The 15,662-nt window shown below is 44.3% G+C and overlaps 1 protein-coding gene across 1 annotated transcript; it reads right to left on the reverse strand.

Moving 5' to 3' along the window:
- Window positions 1–1,645: 1,645 nt before the first annotated feature.
- Window positions 1,646–9,335, reverse strand: TMEM52B (transmembrane protein 52B). Its single transcript, XM_055003033.1, has 5 exons — window positions 9,033–9,335; window positions 8,518–8,561; window positions 6,048–6,086; window positions 4,063–4,235; window positions 1,646–2,197 (listed from the first exon to the last, which is right to left on the reverse strand). Exons 1-5 carry the CDS (start codon window positions 9,123–9,125, stop codon window positions 1,962–1,964), a joined length of 585 nt encoding a protein of 194 aa, XP_054859008.1. The 5' UTR covers window positions 9,126–9,335; the 3' UTR covers window positions 1,646–1,961.
- Between the last annotated feature and the right edge of the window lie 6,327 nt (window positions 9,336–15,662).

The following is a 15,662-nucleotide window of genomic DNA, read 5'->3' on the forward strand; positions in this document are numbered from 1 at the left end:
GTCTTTCATAAACATTTGCACAGTTGCTGTTAATTTAAGGATAATTTGATCCATGAGGCATTGTGGCAAATATTGATATTGATTTGTTAAATAAAATTGCCACAAATCCACCAAGAGAGCTTCAATGCAATAAACACATTGCAAGGCATTGATATCCATCTAGACCTTGTTGAACCTGGTGGATGCACCCAGTGACACAGGATGAGGGACGTGCATCACCGTTGAGGACTATGATTCCCCATGCAGCAAATCTTACTGGAACTGGATGAATGACGAAGGCTAGGAGTCATATGATCCTTGAGTCTGTATTCAGAAGTAAGCCCACTAACTCTGGTGGATTTTCTAGAAAGCATGTACAGCAGTGCTGCTTTAATCATCTGCAATTTGGACATCCTCTGGGTTTTTTTTTATCCTCTTTCTGAGACACTGGAAAAAACTCCAGTCATGAATCATACACAATAAAGAGGAAACATTCAAAGTATAACTCACAGGCCAGCATGGTGATTCACTCAGATATTCTTTAAATAGCCTTTCTCAAATGAGCACCAGCTGGTCAACCAGGATCTTATCTTAGCCTATGTCTTTGCAGAGCCAAGTTATATGTTACAGAAGGCACAGGTCCAACACGTGGCCACCAATGCCATTTGGAGAAGAATTTAGCCCCTGCTGAGGACTGTAGACCTGGGGCAGAGCAGGCTTGTCATTGACTTGGATTGGTTTGTGAAAACATTGCCTGTAGGGATGCTCACACAGTTATCTGCCACTGAATCTGAGCTGTCCTCTCCACCAACATGACACTTTGAAACTGGTGGAGAAAACTTTTTCACTGCCCTCATTCTTCTGGCTGCAAAATGATTTTTAATATACATCCCTGATGATAATAATATACCCAGTTGAAAGCCAGTGTGGTATAGTGGCTAAAGTATCAGACTACAATCTGGGACACCCAGATTTGAATCCTCACTCTGCCATGGAAGCATGCTAGGTAAGGATCCCAGGTCCCCCGGTGGGAGCAGGGTATCACTCACCTGGACGGCAGGAGGGAAAGGCATGGGAACAGGCCTCCCGGGTGCACTCTCAGGGCAATGTGATGATGTCACTTCCCGGAAGTAATGTTTTTCACGCTGCCTCAAGAGTGATTCCATGCTTTGCAGCAGGCTGATTTGGGCCTTGAAAGAGCAAAATGGGGCCCGTTTGGGGCCCAAATCACCCCCTGTGAAGTGCACACATGCTTCCAGGCCTATGTGATGACATCACTTCCTGGAAGTGATGCCATCATACACACACGAGAACTCAAGGAAAAGGGACCTGGCACCGCTAACCTGGGGTAGCCATAATGTTGTATGGATTACAAGGTATTGATGCTCAGCGTGTTTAAATAAAATGCTGGATCAAACCTCCTGGAATACTTAGTAGCAGTGTTCTTAACCAACAGAGCCAAATTTTGATGACCCAGGTGAAGATGTTTTTTTAACTTCTCAATTAAATGTAAAGATGCACATCACTCTTTCACTGAAAGGAGTAATTTTAGAGTGTATAAGAGTAAAAATGTCCCACCTTTTAGATGAGCCTGACTTGTGTTTTTTCATGTATTTGGAGTATCCCTCCTGATTAGAAGGAAGCAAGTATGCAGCAGGGACTCATACAGAGATGCAATATGCAGCCTCCTGTTGATAGCTGTGCTGGGACTGACTGACTCCCAATGCAAAGACCCCTGTGAAGACTGTCTAGAACCAGTCCAGGTGAAGTAATTGTGCAGAGTCACAGCAGTTGGCTCTTTCTAGGCAAGTGCTCTCAGGAATCTTTGATTAGAGAAAAATAGGGAGAGATCTTCTGTCTCTTAAATCAAAAATACAACCACCTGACTAGATTTGCACCAGCTTGGAATGAATTTCAGAGTCTCTGCCAGGTCATGAAGTGTGCTGTCCTTGATGATGTCTGGCTCAGGAGCACGGCTGGCCTCAGGGGCAATTCGCTTCTGGAGCTTTGGTCCCCGGCTGCTGTTCCTCAGCCACCGGCTCCAGATCTGGTGTACTCTCTCTGCTTCTGGCCACGGTGAATCTACTCATGCGTAGGGCCTCCTCATAAATGGGTGGTGTCTCACTTGCCGCAAAGGGATGTGCTGCCTGTACTGCACTGTGGGAATGAGCCACGGCAAGTATCCGCCGTGCTGCTGGCCCAAACACTGAATGCAAGGCTGAAAGAGAAAAGAACAGAAATGCTGAGAGGCTAACAGCGGAGCCCAGTATTCCTCATTCAAGAGAGGCTCATAGTGCGCAGAATGCACTCGGAGCTCTCTTTTTTGAAAAAAAAAAAGTACATTTAACTTTGGTTAAAATCCATCAGCTGCTGGAAGAACTGGCAGCAACCAAGATACAAAAGAAAGTGCCCTACAGCCACGTGCTTGTGTTACTGTTACCTCCCTACTGCTATCCTCCTCCTCCTGTTGCTGGAGGAGGCCACAGTCATGCTCCTGTGCTTTGCACGGGGCTAATTCTGGCCCAATTAAGCACACAAGCAAGCCAGTGGCTGGAGCGATGATGTCACTTCAGGAAGTGACATCATTGTGCCTTGCCAGGACCATGCCCAGTGTGCATTTTCCTGGATTGCCTGCCAGTGATGGGTGATTACCGGGGGGATTGCCACCTCCACCTCTGGCAGGCAACTGGTAAGCCTAGGATGTATAAAGGTAAAACACTGAAAAATTGCCCCACTAGATCCTCCCTGCAACTTCAATTTCGTGCGGGATTGGCGCAGGGGCCACTCAGGAGTGCAGCTGGAAAGATCAGGAGCTGCTGAGACCAGTGATGGCAGAAGATGAGTGCTGGGCAGAAGATGAGTGCTGGCGAGTGCCTGGTGCAGGCTTGAGGGCCAAAACCACAGAGCTATTTAGTACCTGAATTTCATTTTAGAAGCGACGGCCTTCCTTTTCTTCCAGAAAGCATGAGGGGACACAGAAAACTCTATAGAAAATGCATTTAAACATAAGGGTTGGATCTAGCGGAAAAGTTTACTGAAGGAATTCTAGGAGTCAATCCTTCACTGGCTTTCCCATGGTTTGTCCCAAAAATCCTCTCTGAGGGTCAGTAAACCCCTGTGAACAAACAATACCCCAGTCCAAGGAGTTGCAGTCAGGAGGGGGAATCAGCAAAACTGCGTCCTCCTTCCCTTTCAGCCGACAGCCTGGATAATTTTGTATTATACGTCTTCTAAACAATTATGAGGATTTGGGAGAGGAATTTCTGAGCTGTGGCCCTGCAACTAAGAGCTGGTGTAGATGTTACACCTGACAGGGAGCAGCTTGCTTTCGTTCAGGGCTATATTACTCTCCCGAGTCAATGCATGCCACCAAGGGCTCCTAGTAGGGTTGCCATCCCCCCGCCCAGGGCGGGGATGCCCCGATCCCACCCTGTCCCCCATGCCCACTAACCTGGCCAGCCCCCTCCCCAGGTGGCGCAGCGCACCCCTGGGTGCGGGGCACGCTCCTGCACTGTGAGAGCGGGCGGCGGCAGCGGCAGAGAGAGCAGGCAGCGGTGGCAAGAGCAGGCTGCTCTCACTGCCTCTGTGGCCCGCTCTCTCACCACAGCCACCACCTCCCCTGTCACTGCTGGTGCCGGCTGCACGGGGTGGCAGCGGAGGTGGTGGCAGGAGAGCAGGCCATGGCCACCGCAGCTTGCTCTCTCGCCGCCGCAGCCACCACCCCTGTGCAGCCAGCGCTGGTAGGGACAAGGGGCGCGGCGGCCTTGGTAAGAGCTGTGGTGGCCATGGCCTGCTCTCTCGCCGCAGCCACAGCCGCCCCTGTGCTGCCCGCGCCAGCAGGGACAAGGGCGCGGTGGTGGCGAGAGAGAGAGAGAGAGAGCTGTCCGCTCTCTCTGCCCCTCCCCGGCGCACGTGATGTCATTCCCGCTTTGCGCACGTGCGGTCACAAGAGCAGGAGTGGCGACAAAAGGGAGCCAGTGTCCAAGTCTCCCGCTGGGAGAATTGAGGGACCTGGCAACCCTAGCTCCTAGGGTGATATTTCCGAGATGGTTTGTGACCCTTTGGGGCTGGTGTTCCACTCACAGGTGACGGTGCTTTGAAGGGTGCTGCTGTCGTGATCGAATGCAATGACAGTCACCTCGTAGGGGCGGGCTCTGTTGTCATCCCCATCTGACTGGCAGTTAAGACAGCAGCATTTCACACAAATGGAGGCCACGCCGCAGAGGAAGAGCAGCCCACCAATTGCCACCGCAAGCCTGGAAAGAAAGAAGTGCCAGAGCCATCACAGCTTCTCTTTCATTCAGTGGAAGGGTCTTGGGAAAGTGTTGGGGTGGAAGTGACCACCTGAGCAGCGGCCTCCCCTGTACACTTAGTTGGGCAGAGGGCACTTGGGTTGCAGGTAGGGGTCTCAAGGGCCTGCCAGTGGTGGGCAATCTCCCAGTTTTTAGGCCACCCAGAGATTGCCCGCCACAGGTAGCCATCTTGGGAACACACACAGCTGTGTTCTCCCAGTGGACAACATCACTTCCAGAAGTGACATCATTGTGTTGGCCACAGAAGTGCTCCACGTGGCCCTGGGCAGAGCATGGGAGTATTCCCGTGGGTGGTGCAACAATGTCACTTCTGGAGGTGACATCATCACACAAGCGTTGAGAGTGCATGCACGAAAAAACACACACAGAGAAGTTACAAGGTATGTGCCAGGTAGGGTTGTCAACCTCCAGGTGTTGGCTGAAGATCAGTAATTCCAACTGATCTCTAGGCAACAGAGATCAGTTCCCCTGGAGATGTCTGCTTGGAAGGTCTGCTTGCTATGGCATTATACCCAGCTGAGATCTCTCCATTCCCCAAACTTTGCCCTCCCCAGGTCCCACCCCCCAAATCTCCAGGAATTGCCCTACCCAGAGTTTGCAATTGCAGATCTCCTCTGGGATTGATCCAAAGCTTCAGGAGTTTAACTCCTTCTTCCCAGGGTGTCCAGAGTAAGAACTAAAATCTCAGCCAGAGCCCAGGAGAAAAGGTGATTTTTCTGTCTTACTTGCAAGATTTTGCCATTCATTGTGCACCATTCTTAATCCCACTAGGTTCCACCCCCATTCTTGTAGGCTGTGCAACGCCCATTAGCACCCAGCAGGTGTCTGTCTCAGGGTCTGAGCCTCAGGAGAATAGGCAATCCTGTACGCATTGCTTGTTCAATAGCTGTCAGCTTTAAAGAGGATCATCATCACTCACATAGGAAGTAGAGATAGACATATATAGGCAGTGACTGTCCGTTGGTATTCTGATGAGTACAACTAGGATGCAGGCATGTCGCTCAGTGTGGACGGGCCTTTATAGGTCAACACTCTCTTTCAGTGCTAGCTCAGCTGTATAAATGACAACACAGCAAGAACCTCATCCCCATACTCGGTGTCTAAATGGAACAAGTTCTGCATTTCCCTGGCACCGGGTTCATTTTGGGGGCAACCAGGCCTTGCAGAGCAGTTGTTTTAGCTTCATTCTCCCACATCCTGCCCTTTCCTTCAGAGACGATACAAACTTTTAAAAACATTCTGAAGTGTCTTTCCCCACAAACATCACCTTCTACCTTTGCTATCTCAGCCTCTTATGTATAGAAAGTATTATGAGTAGGAAAAATCTGGGGTTTGGAAGATCTGAAGTGATGAATGCTGGAATGACTGCATAGAGGAGGGAAGAATGTCTGATCCTCCTAACACACTGTCCTTCTTTACCTACTTCAGAAAGAAATCAGTGGTTCGTTCATTCGTTCGTTCGATCGTTCGTTCATTCTTTCTTTCGGGTTCCCAGTCCTTGATAACTTCTGCCCTAAGACACCTACATCTGAGGTGCATGGATGGGCAGTGTCTGCTCAGTGGAGAGAAGGCATTCTGCACATACTCAGAGGCACCCTTCTTATTTCTAACATATCTTGAGGCAGGGCACAGGCTTTCCAGGACAGACCCTTGGCTCATATTTAGTTCTCAATGTGGTCCAGAAGAATAGCGCAGTGATTCGCACAATTCATCCACACACAAGCCACAAAGGAAACAAGTTTATCCTACACTTACCAGATGTACCAGAGGTGAATCACGTTTGCATCTGAGCAGCTTTAAGAGGGAAACATTCAAGATAAAGTTAATATCAGCAAAGCAAAGAGGTGGTTTGCACATGAATTTTGATCATTTAGATCAATTTACAATTGATTGTGAAACAGATGACAAATTGTTCAACAAATGCTCATAGTTGGGATGTTGGGAAGGTGTGTCTTCAGGATCATGGCTGCTGGCCCCACTCCACTATTCCTTTACAAGCTGCCCTTGCCTAGGCTGTACTGGCACAATACAGGGAGAACATCCCTTCTGGAGATCATGGTATGACCATTAGCTCTGTAGAGGTCAGGTGCACACGCAGATACCATCCCAGCTTTCTCTTCCCATGCATTCAATCACCATACAGAGTAATCTGTTCAAAGCTTGTCTGTTTTCACACATCTTACTGGCCACGCAAAATTGTGCAAAACTTCCGGAACGATGGTGTCTTCCTGGAGCGATTTCTCATTATGACTCCAGTTTGTGGGCGCATCCCATCATTCTAAGAGTTTTGCACGATTTTGCGCAGCCGGTAAGATGTGTAAAAACAGCCCATTTGTATCCAGTGTGCGAAATTATGACAATTGAAAAACATTGTGTGGGCTGAAGCTATAGGAAGAGATATGAAGGTTCTTGTTTATTTTATTTCAAACCTCCCAACCCCAATTTTCAGCTAAAAGACTGGCTTCCAAAGGCAGCTTCCAGGTAAAATCTATCAAAATATAATTTAAAAATGCAAACATATCTGTGATGGTGAGTCCTCTTGACACTGCTGTTATCCAAGGAGGGGCATACATGTATGAGCTATCCCCTCCTGGTTGCAACAAGCAAGGCCCTGCAGAAGATGCCAAAGATGGGGAAATTCTCCCACTCCAATTAATTGAAAAAAATATTTTCATAAGGAGTTCCTGTGATGTTTTCCCTTTGACAAGGTTCTTCCATGTGCAAAAATATGGGGGAGGGGCTGTTGCATCTGAGCTACTGTGAAGACTTTTATTTTCTTTAATCATTTGTACTTCGTTAAGTTTTTCTCCTTCTATCATAAACATTGGTAGAATGATTTATGATCCTCTGTCAGTATCCATAGAATTATGGAGCTCCCAGGAGAGTTTGGGTTGCTGAGAAATGTTTAGAGTCATTCCCACCCACCCCAATTCTCCTTAAAATTGAATTCAAAAATCTCTGTATGATCTTCTGCTTTCACCCTTCGCATTCTCCAGTGTCCCCACTGGCTCCATTGTCAGAAATGGCATTTTATGTTCAGAGGATGATCTGCTCATCACTTCTTGCTCTACAGTGCAAGAAAAAACAGAGGCAGACGATGAGGAAGGTCCATTGCCACCACTCTGCACTCCAGACCAGCGCTGGTGCCTTCACCCGGGGCAGAGAGAGGCGGATCTTACCCTTATCCTACCACTCCACTGAGCAAAGTTTATTTATTACTGTATTCCACCTTTTCGCTCAGTTTGCCACATCTAAGGAAACTTTCTCCAGTTTAATTGGCTCTTCCACCACTTGATTTGGAGGAAAGCTCTTTAGGCTGGAGGGAAGGTCCTTGTAGGATGGTTGGATCCCCCCAACTTCCTCAATAATGCTGCTGTTTTGACTTTGCACAGTCGGAAATCTGGAAGCTACTTTGCACAGTCGGAAATCTGGAAGCTACTTTGCACAGTTGGAAATCTGGAAGCTACAGGAGGATATTCTTAATTTGCCTACAACTCCTCTTCCAGGTTTAGCTGGTCCTTTGAAGGTGCTTTCCCAAGGACCTCTAAAATCTAGGGAGGCTAGAGTGGGTCCCATCAATGCCTCCAACTTCCTTTAATGCCCCCTTTAAAAACACCGATGCTACTTGCTATCCTCGTTCAGCCTTCATTTCTTACTCGCGGGACACCCTTTTGGGTTGGATATTCAAATCTGATCCAAATGAGTATTTTATTTTTCACATCCTTGGAAGAAAGCCAAGGTGACCATTTACCAAACATCGTGGAGCTCACCCTTCCCAAATCCTCATCCTTCCAGAAATGGAGGCAAAGGCTATGTCTATGCCCTTTGGGAGAGGTAGAGTCTGTAGACCACATGTTCTTCAGTTGCCCATTCTATGGAGAGGTTTGTTTAAAAATTATTACTCCACTATAAGACAAGATTCCCAGTCATATAACTACAAATAAAGCAAAGCTCTGCTGCCTCTTAGCTGATAAAAACCACATGATCACATGGCAAGTAGCCAGATTCTGTACATTAATTTTTAAACAGTGTGAAATATATTTTAAAGTTCTTAAATAACCGATGATTTTTCTTTTTATTGATAAGTAGTTTGGTAACATAATTTTTGTATTTGTCTTGGTACTGTAATAAAAATGATGATGATGATGATGATGATGATGATGATGATGAGGCACAGTTTCTAATCTCTGAGCTTTTATTGTGCTTAGATTGTCAATTTACTTACCGGTCAGCATTTGTGCAGCTCCCCTGAAGTTCCACCAGTGGAATCTTCAAAGAGAAAAGAGTTGTGGTTGTATAGTGTGTTATCACTCTTTCATATTCTGTCTTCATTTATTCCATTTTCAAAAAAAGCCCACCACACCAACAGGTAGAATTTTATTCACTGATTTTTCATTCTAGCTAGTCAGGATTTCCATATACATTTCTTCCCTATCTGAAGAAGTGAACTGTGACTCATGAAATCTCATACCCTACCATCAATTTTATTAGTCTTATAGGTGCTACTGGACTCTTGCTCTTTCCTATGCATTTGTTTTGCAATACCCATCTTTCTTAACTCTTACAGAACCCCAAATCTTTTCTCTTTCTTCTCCATGGCTGTGATATATTTCATACATTTTCTTTCCAGCTCTAAATTATTAGACATCTTCCATTTCTTGTTGGCTTTCTACATTTCTTTTACATCTAGCTCTCCTAGAATGCTGAAGCCTATGCAAAAAGAAAGCCAACATGACTTACCTGAGATAGACATGTCCAAGCCAAGATGGTCACAGCATGGCTAAACTTTCCCATGAGTAAATGCTTTATTTCTTCTGTTGTCCAAGGCTTCATCCTCCTTCCTGACTCATGTTCATCCGATGCAGCCCTTAGGCCAGAACAAGAAACAGAGAAATTCTCTTTTGTGGGATGTTGTGTCTACTCTTTTTTTGTCAGAGAGCTTTTTTGTCAGAGAGCTTTCGCTCATATCACTCACTTTCCATTTGTTTTTGTGGGAGAAGCTAAACTCTCTCATAAAGACTCACAAAACACATCCCTTTCTAGTGCCTGCTTCACCTCTGCTTTAGAGATACAGTGGGAAACTGCATTCCAAGTCCCATGGAAACCACAAGCCAAGTGCCACAGCTCCAAGGAAAGTGCCCCTGCCTTTTGAACGTGCCGTTGCTGTTCTCCCCACCCTCCTAGTGCAAGGTGAAGGTCATATTGTTTGACCTTCTGCTTTACCTTGGACAAGAGCTCCCTCCTTCCTTCTCCTGCATCTACATATTTATGTCTGTCATTCCACAAGGGAAATGCTCCATTTGGGCCAGCAGGTGGTGTTTAGGTGATAGTTCAGAAAGAGTTCCTGAGAGCCAAGCTACAAGTGAGGAATAATACTTGCCTGGCAAGTGAACAGACTCCTGTGTATTCCTCCCTGTTCACTTGCCATTCACTTGCATAGTGATCAAGTGGAGGGCAAGTGAACGGAGAGGAATACACGTGAGTCTGCTCACTTGCCAGGCAAGTGTCATTCGTCACTTGTAGCTTGGCTCTCAGTTGTTCTCTTCTGGAATTTGATTAACCTAGTGCAGCCTCCTTTTCTCTGAAGCGCTCATTGGGCATCTTGAACTTAACCTAAAGCCAACTGCTGCAGTTTCCAAGTTCCACCCCTTTTTCTTCAATGGGGAAGAGAACAGTTCTGCTTTCACGCCACAGTTATCCTTTGCAAGCTGGTAAAAGAATCCGCATCTCTTAATGGCCTGCTATATTTCTCTTGAATGCAATTTTAATTGAGAGCATTCTGTGTGCAGTCACACCTATATGAACTGAGTTTGTACCTATTCATATTAATGCGTATCTTCTTTATGGGCTGTAATGTGTGGTGTGTGTGCTGCCTTCAAGTCATAGCTGACTTATGGTGACCCTTTGAGGGGTTTTCATGGTAAGAGACTATCAGAGGTGGTTTGCCATTGCCTGCCTCTGCAACCCTGGTCTTCGTTGGAGTTTTCCCATCCAATTACTAACCAAGGCCGACCCTGCTTAGCTTCTGAGATTAGGCTCACCTGGGCTATCCAGGTCAGGGCTATGGGTTCTAATACCTGAAATATATGAGAATTTAAATAATTAGCCACTCAGGCTTTCAATCTGTCAGTAATAATGAGGATGAGGGTGGTGGTGAACTTAAGATCTTATGAGATTTCAAAAGCTAAATGGATAAGAAGATACATAATACTCTGGATATTACTGTGGTTGAAAGTAAGAAGGTTAAACTGATTGATGTGACAAACCCAGGTGACAGTTGAATTGAAGAAAAAGAGACTGAAAAGATAATTAAATATCAAGATCTAAGATTTGAAGTTTGGTGTTTCTGGGAGAAACATACAATGGTTATTCCTGTAGAGATAGGAGTGCTAGGTGAAATTCCATAAGGATTGACTAAACATCTAGGCGATATAGGATACACAGGATAACAATTGAACAGTAGCAAACAGCCGCACTACTTGGAATATGCCACATACTAAGGCGATACCTCACTGACTCTTAGATTCTTGGATAAAGTTTGAGTTTGTAAGGGATCAAGAGAGCCAGTTTGGTGTAGTGGTTAAGAGCATGGGACTCTAATCTGGAGAACTGGGCTTGATTCCCCACTCTTCCACTTGAAGCCAGCTGGGTGACCTTGGGTCAGTCACAGCTCTTTCAGGCCCACCCACCTCACAGGGTGATTGTTGTGCAGATAATAATAACATTTATTTATTTTACTTAAATGTATAGTCCATCGCCGTCTCCAACCAGGTGGGCTCAGGGCGGATCACAACAATTTAAACACACTACACAATTAATCAGCAGTAGCCATTAAAAATATAAATAATACATATCATTCATTTAAAACATATATTACTACCATATAAATACAGCTATAACAATAAAAACATACTTTGTAAACTGCTCTGAGTGCATGTTAAGTTGTCCTGAAGGGCGGTATATAAATCGAATGTTATTATTAAAAATTCCAACCCAAACTTTTGGTGGAATGTGGAAAACAGAGATGAAGATGATGGTGATGGTGATGATAGCCAGTATGGTACAGCCGTTGGGAGTGTCACACTAGAATCTGGGAGACCCAGTTTCAAATACCCACTCTGCCATGAAAGCTCACTGGATGACCTTGGGCCAGCCACATACTTCAAGCATATCCTACCTTGCAGGGTTGTTATGAGGATAAACTGGAGGGGAGGAGAATGATGTAAGTCACCTTGGATCACCATTGGAGTGAAATGTGGGTATAAATAAATAAATAAAAATACCATAATGACATTTCCTTGGCAATGTAATTTCCATGTCTGCAAATGCTTGCCGGTGTTGGATCTTTGTAGAGGTTTGTTATTCTCTGTTGCAACTGCGTTGCTCTAGTAATTAAACCGGTGAATCATTACTACAGCATAACCATTAAAGGCACAAAGCAGAACAAATGGATTCTTCAACACACATGGAAAGATGCAAGTAAGTTCAGAAAGGTACCTGCGACTTGCAATTGTTCATGCGTGAAGGAGATCAGGTTGCAAATCAGAGTGCAGAACCCTATAGCATGTTTTTTAACTGCACTGAAAAAATGGTTTTTGTTTAGGCCACTTCAGTGTTACCACATCTTTACAAACATGTGGACATGTTATGTTCAGACTGGTATGGGGGATTTGCTTGCTTATTTGTGCAAGGAATGGGATCAGGGAACTTTACCTAATGAGGTGGCTGTGAGTAACTGAGGAGCAAGATTCAGCAAGAAAAGGACAACAGAAACAGCTCTATTGAGGATTTTTTTTGACACTCTGAAGAGGGAAAGGGGAGAAACTCTTCTGTTGCTGTGATTTCAACCGAGTAACTCATCCTACTATATAAAAGGCTAACCATGTTCCTACCCTGGTGTGCCTCCAGAAGGCGCTGCCATAGAAGGAAGTCTAGACCCGGCAGCCCGTCCCACTGAGAGCGTGCTGCTGCTGCTGCTGCAGGGAGCCCAGGTCAGGATCAGGAGCAGAGAAGGTTTTTCTCAGCATTTTACATACTGCTTTATAGAAGACATAAGCAGTCCTCGTTTGAATTATGTATTACAGTCATCCTCTCCCTGTTTCTTTTAAACTACCTCCCTGCCCTCATGGGGATATTTGAATAATGGATATTTTTGATGGTGTCCAGATGTCATCACTAATCTTGGAATATTGATTCCTAGAAATATGGATAAATATATGAGTACACTGAATTTTAACAAGTTGATTGCTGGTGTATCGTAGGATTTGGATTCTAAACCTGTCGTTATGGGGTAAAGTAAATGCATTCAAAATGAATATTGTACCTAGAATGATGTATGTTTTCCATGCAATACTTTTTCATGTTCCTTGAAGATATATTAATAAAATAATAATTTATTATACGACTACCATTTAATGAAGGAGGATTTTGCTTTCCTGATCTTAATTATATCACTAGATATAATAATAATAATAATAATAATAATAATAATAATAATAATAATAATAATAATAGATTTATATACTGCCCTGCAGGATAACTTAATGCCCACTCAGAGTGGTTTACAAAGTATGCCATTATTATCCCCACAACAAAACACCCTGTGAGGTGGGTGCGGCTGAGAGAGCTCTGAGAGAGCTGTGACTAGCCCAAGGTCACCCAGCTGGCTTCAAGCGGAGGAGCAGGGAATCAAACCCGGCTCTCCAGATGAGAGTCCCGCGCTCTTAACCACTACACCAAACTGGTATACAAAAAATTGCCAAACTTGTGAACTGGTACTAATGATTGGGGCTGTTTCCAGTTGGATTATTCCTCTTGGGCTCGATTGGAGGCTTCTTGTTTGGTCCCCATCTTTCAATGGAGTTCATTGGGGTCTAGTCATCCTGGATCTTCTGTAATTTCAACTGTGGTGCATAATGTCATGACAATATCAATTTGATATTTTTTTACACGCTAAATTAATATTATGAGCCAATCCAGATTTTAGAACTGGGAGGAAATCGTTCCTATGGAAGATAGATTTTAACATTGGACTGATCGGTAACAAGTTTTTGTCACTTTCTCAGCTGAGGTCTACTTATGACATCAACTTTTGCTGAACAGCAATATTTACAACTACAACATTTATTGGTATCCAAACATGGCCCTGCAGCATTGAGTATTTCAGAGTCCCCCACCACAACCACTTTTGGAAACTCTTATTGAATCGATGCAAAAAGTGAAACCTACAATATTTGTTTATGGCAAGCAGAGTCTCAGGAATAAGGAGTTAGATTGTCCAGTTTTGCCAAAGCAATGAGCTAAGGCCTTAAATGATATACCTGGCACAAAGAAAATTATGTTTAGGGTATGCTGAACACCACAGAGCCTTTTTTGTAAAGGTTTAGACTGGAGTAACTCTGCTTAGGATTTGTATGTACATTATCTAATTACTGGTCCTGTAGCGTACAGGAGGCATCTCTTAAGCGTATGTTTTGGGCATGTCCAGCAGTTCAGACAAATGGTGCTATTGTGCAATGGTGCTGTTCTGCTATGAAGCTATGATTTTACAGTTCTATGGTGCTATTATGTTATGGTGCTAAGGTGTTATTAGAATCTAGCTAATTTTTCCCATTTTGCATTTCTGTGTTGCTTGTTGTCACAGATATAGCTAGAAATCTAAGAGAACAATTGCTGGATTTGACCAAGAAAGTCACAGGAGATGCCTTTGCACACAGAAACAGGGCTAGCCCGGCCCCATAACTAGAACTGCCACAAAGGGGCCTAGAATAAAACAACCTTGAAGAGGGGCATGAAACAGAGTAGTAAAACAGTTGAATACAACATATTAAGTCCCAAGTGCCAAGAGTGTCTGACAATGGCAAGAATGTCTAACTTCACAGAAGCTGAAAATATTATTCAAGGATATGTATGAGAAACTTGTAGTCACTTGCATAGACTCTGTTAAGATAAAATGTAGCAAGAAAGAATGAACAATTTTAATATACTTTGAGTGATTCCGCACATGTTGGATAATGCACTTCCAATCCTCTTTATAGATCATTTGGAACGGATTTTTTTGTGTGCGGAACAAAAAATCCACCTCAAATGATTGATAAAGTGCATTGAAAGTTCATTATCCAACGTGTGCGGAATCAGCCTTTATATACTTTAAGATGTTTCAAATATAGATAACCTTATTTGGTGTTTGAAGTTATAAGATAATGTTAGCCAAGAATATGCACCTTTTGAAGTGGAGATAGTTTTGAAACCCTATAAATATGAGAAGTTGAATGGATGGAGATTGTCTTCTAGAAGGAGCTCCTTGCCTATAACCTTTGTATCTTTGAGGAAGATAACTTTTTTTGGACTCATTTAATTGCTCTCCTTTAATGATCAATGTAGTTGTTATAATGGATAGTATGCTTTTTTGTTGATTGAGCCAATATTAAGAATGCTGAATAATTATGTTGTGGTAATAAAGGCTTAGAATGAAATCAGAGACACAGTAATAGTATTACTTGTGTACTGTACCTGGTAACAAACCTAAAACGTTATCTATGGTGTACCTCTTGCCAGGAGTTAAATGATTTGATACAGACAAGCTAACTAGATGCTCAGAGCTTTTTAAGTGTGTGCCTATAGCTGAATCAAGCCTGACCAGAGTCATCTAGAACATAGTTCCTTGATGTGATGTATGTTAAATTGTATTATTCAGCCACATAGTTCACAATATGGTCTAGAAAATCATGTCAGACTAGCTGAGTTCAAAACCAAGCATAAAGGTAAGTATAAGACTGAGGTCAAATCTGAAACAGATGTCAGTAGTGACAAGTGTCCTGCCCCCTTTCTGGGGCCCAATTCCTACCTGTTTGCCTTGGAACTTGTACTCCAAGTGGGAGGAAATAACTGTGATCCCAAGTGATTTATGTCCTGTGCCCTCTCTCCTTGCCCCAGACCAAAAGGAAAGGTTTTTTAGTCTATGGGATGCAAAGGAGGGAAGCTGGGGGACATTATCATCCCCTACTCCAAAACGTCCATAGGTGGGGTAATGTAACCTCTCCACTGGGGTTGCCAGGTACCCTTACCGTCCTGGCAGGAGGAGGGGGACCTGGCACTGACTTTATTGATATCTTTGCATACGTGCAAGGCGTGTGTGTGCTCCTGGTGTGGTGCAATGACATCACTTCTGGGAGTGACATCACTGCACAGGTCCTGGGAGGGCTCCTGGGCTTTGCGCTGGACCAGTTGGGTCCCCAAACAGGCTGAATCAGCTGGCTGTCGTTACAGCCTTTTTTCCTGGATTCAGTTCAGCTTTCTGGAAGCTGCATTAAGAAGATGAACCAGTGATTTCTGTGTGTATTTTTGGCTCTTTTTTCATTATGCACATCC

The sequence above is a fragment of the Eublepharis macularius genome, chromosome 18 (genome assembly GCF_028583425.1).
Source record: "Eublepharis macularius isolate TG4126 chromosome 18, MPM_Emac_v1.0, whole genome shotgun sequence".
NCBI lineage: Eukaryota > Metazoa > Chordata > Lepidosauria > Squamata > Eublepharidae > Eublepharis > Eublepharis macularius.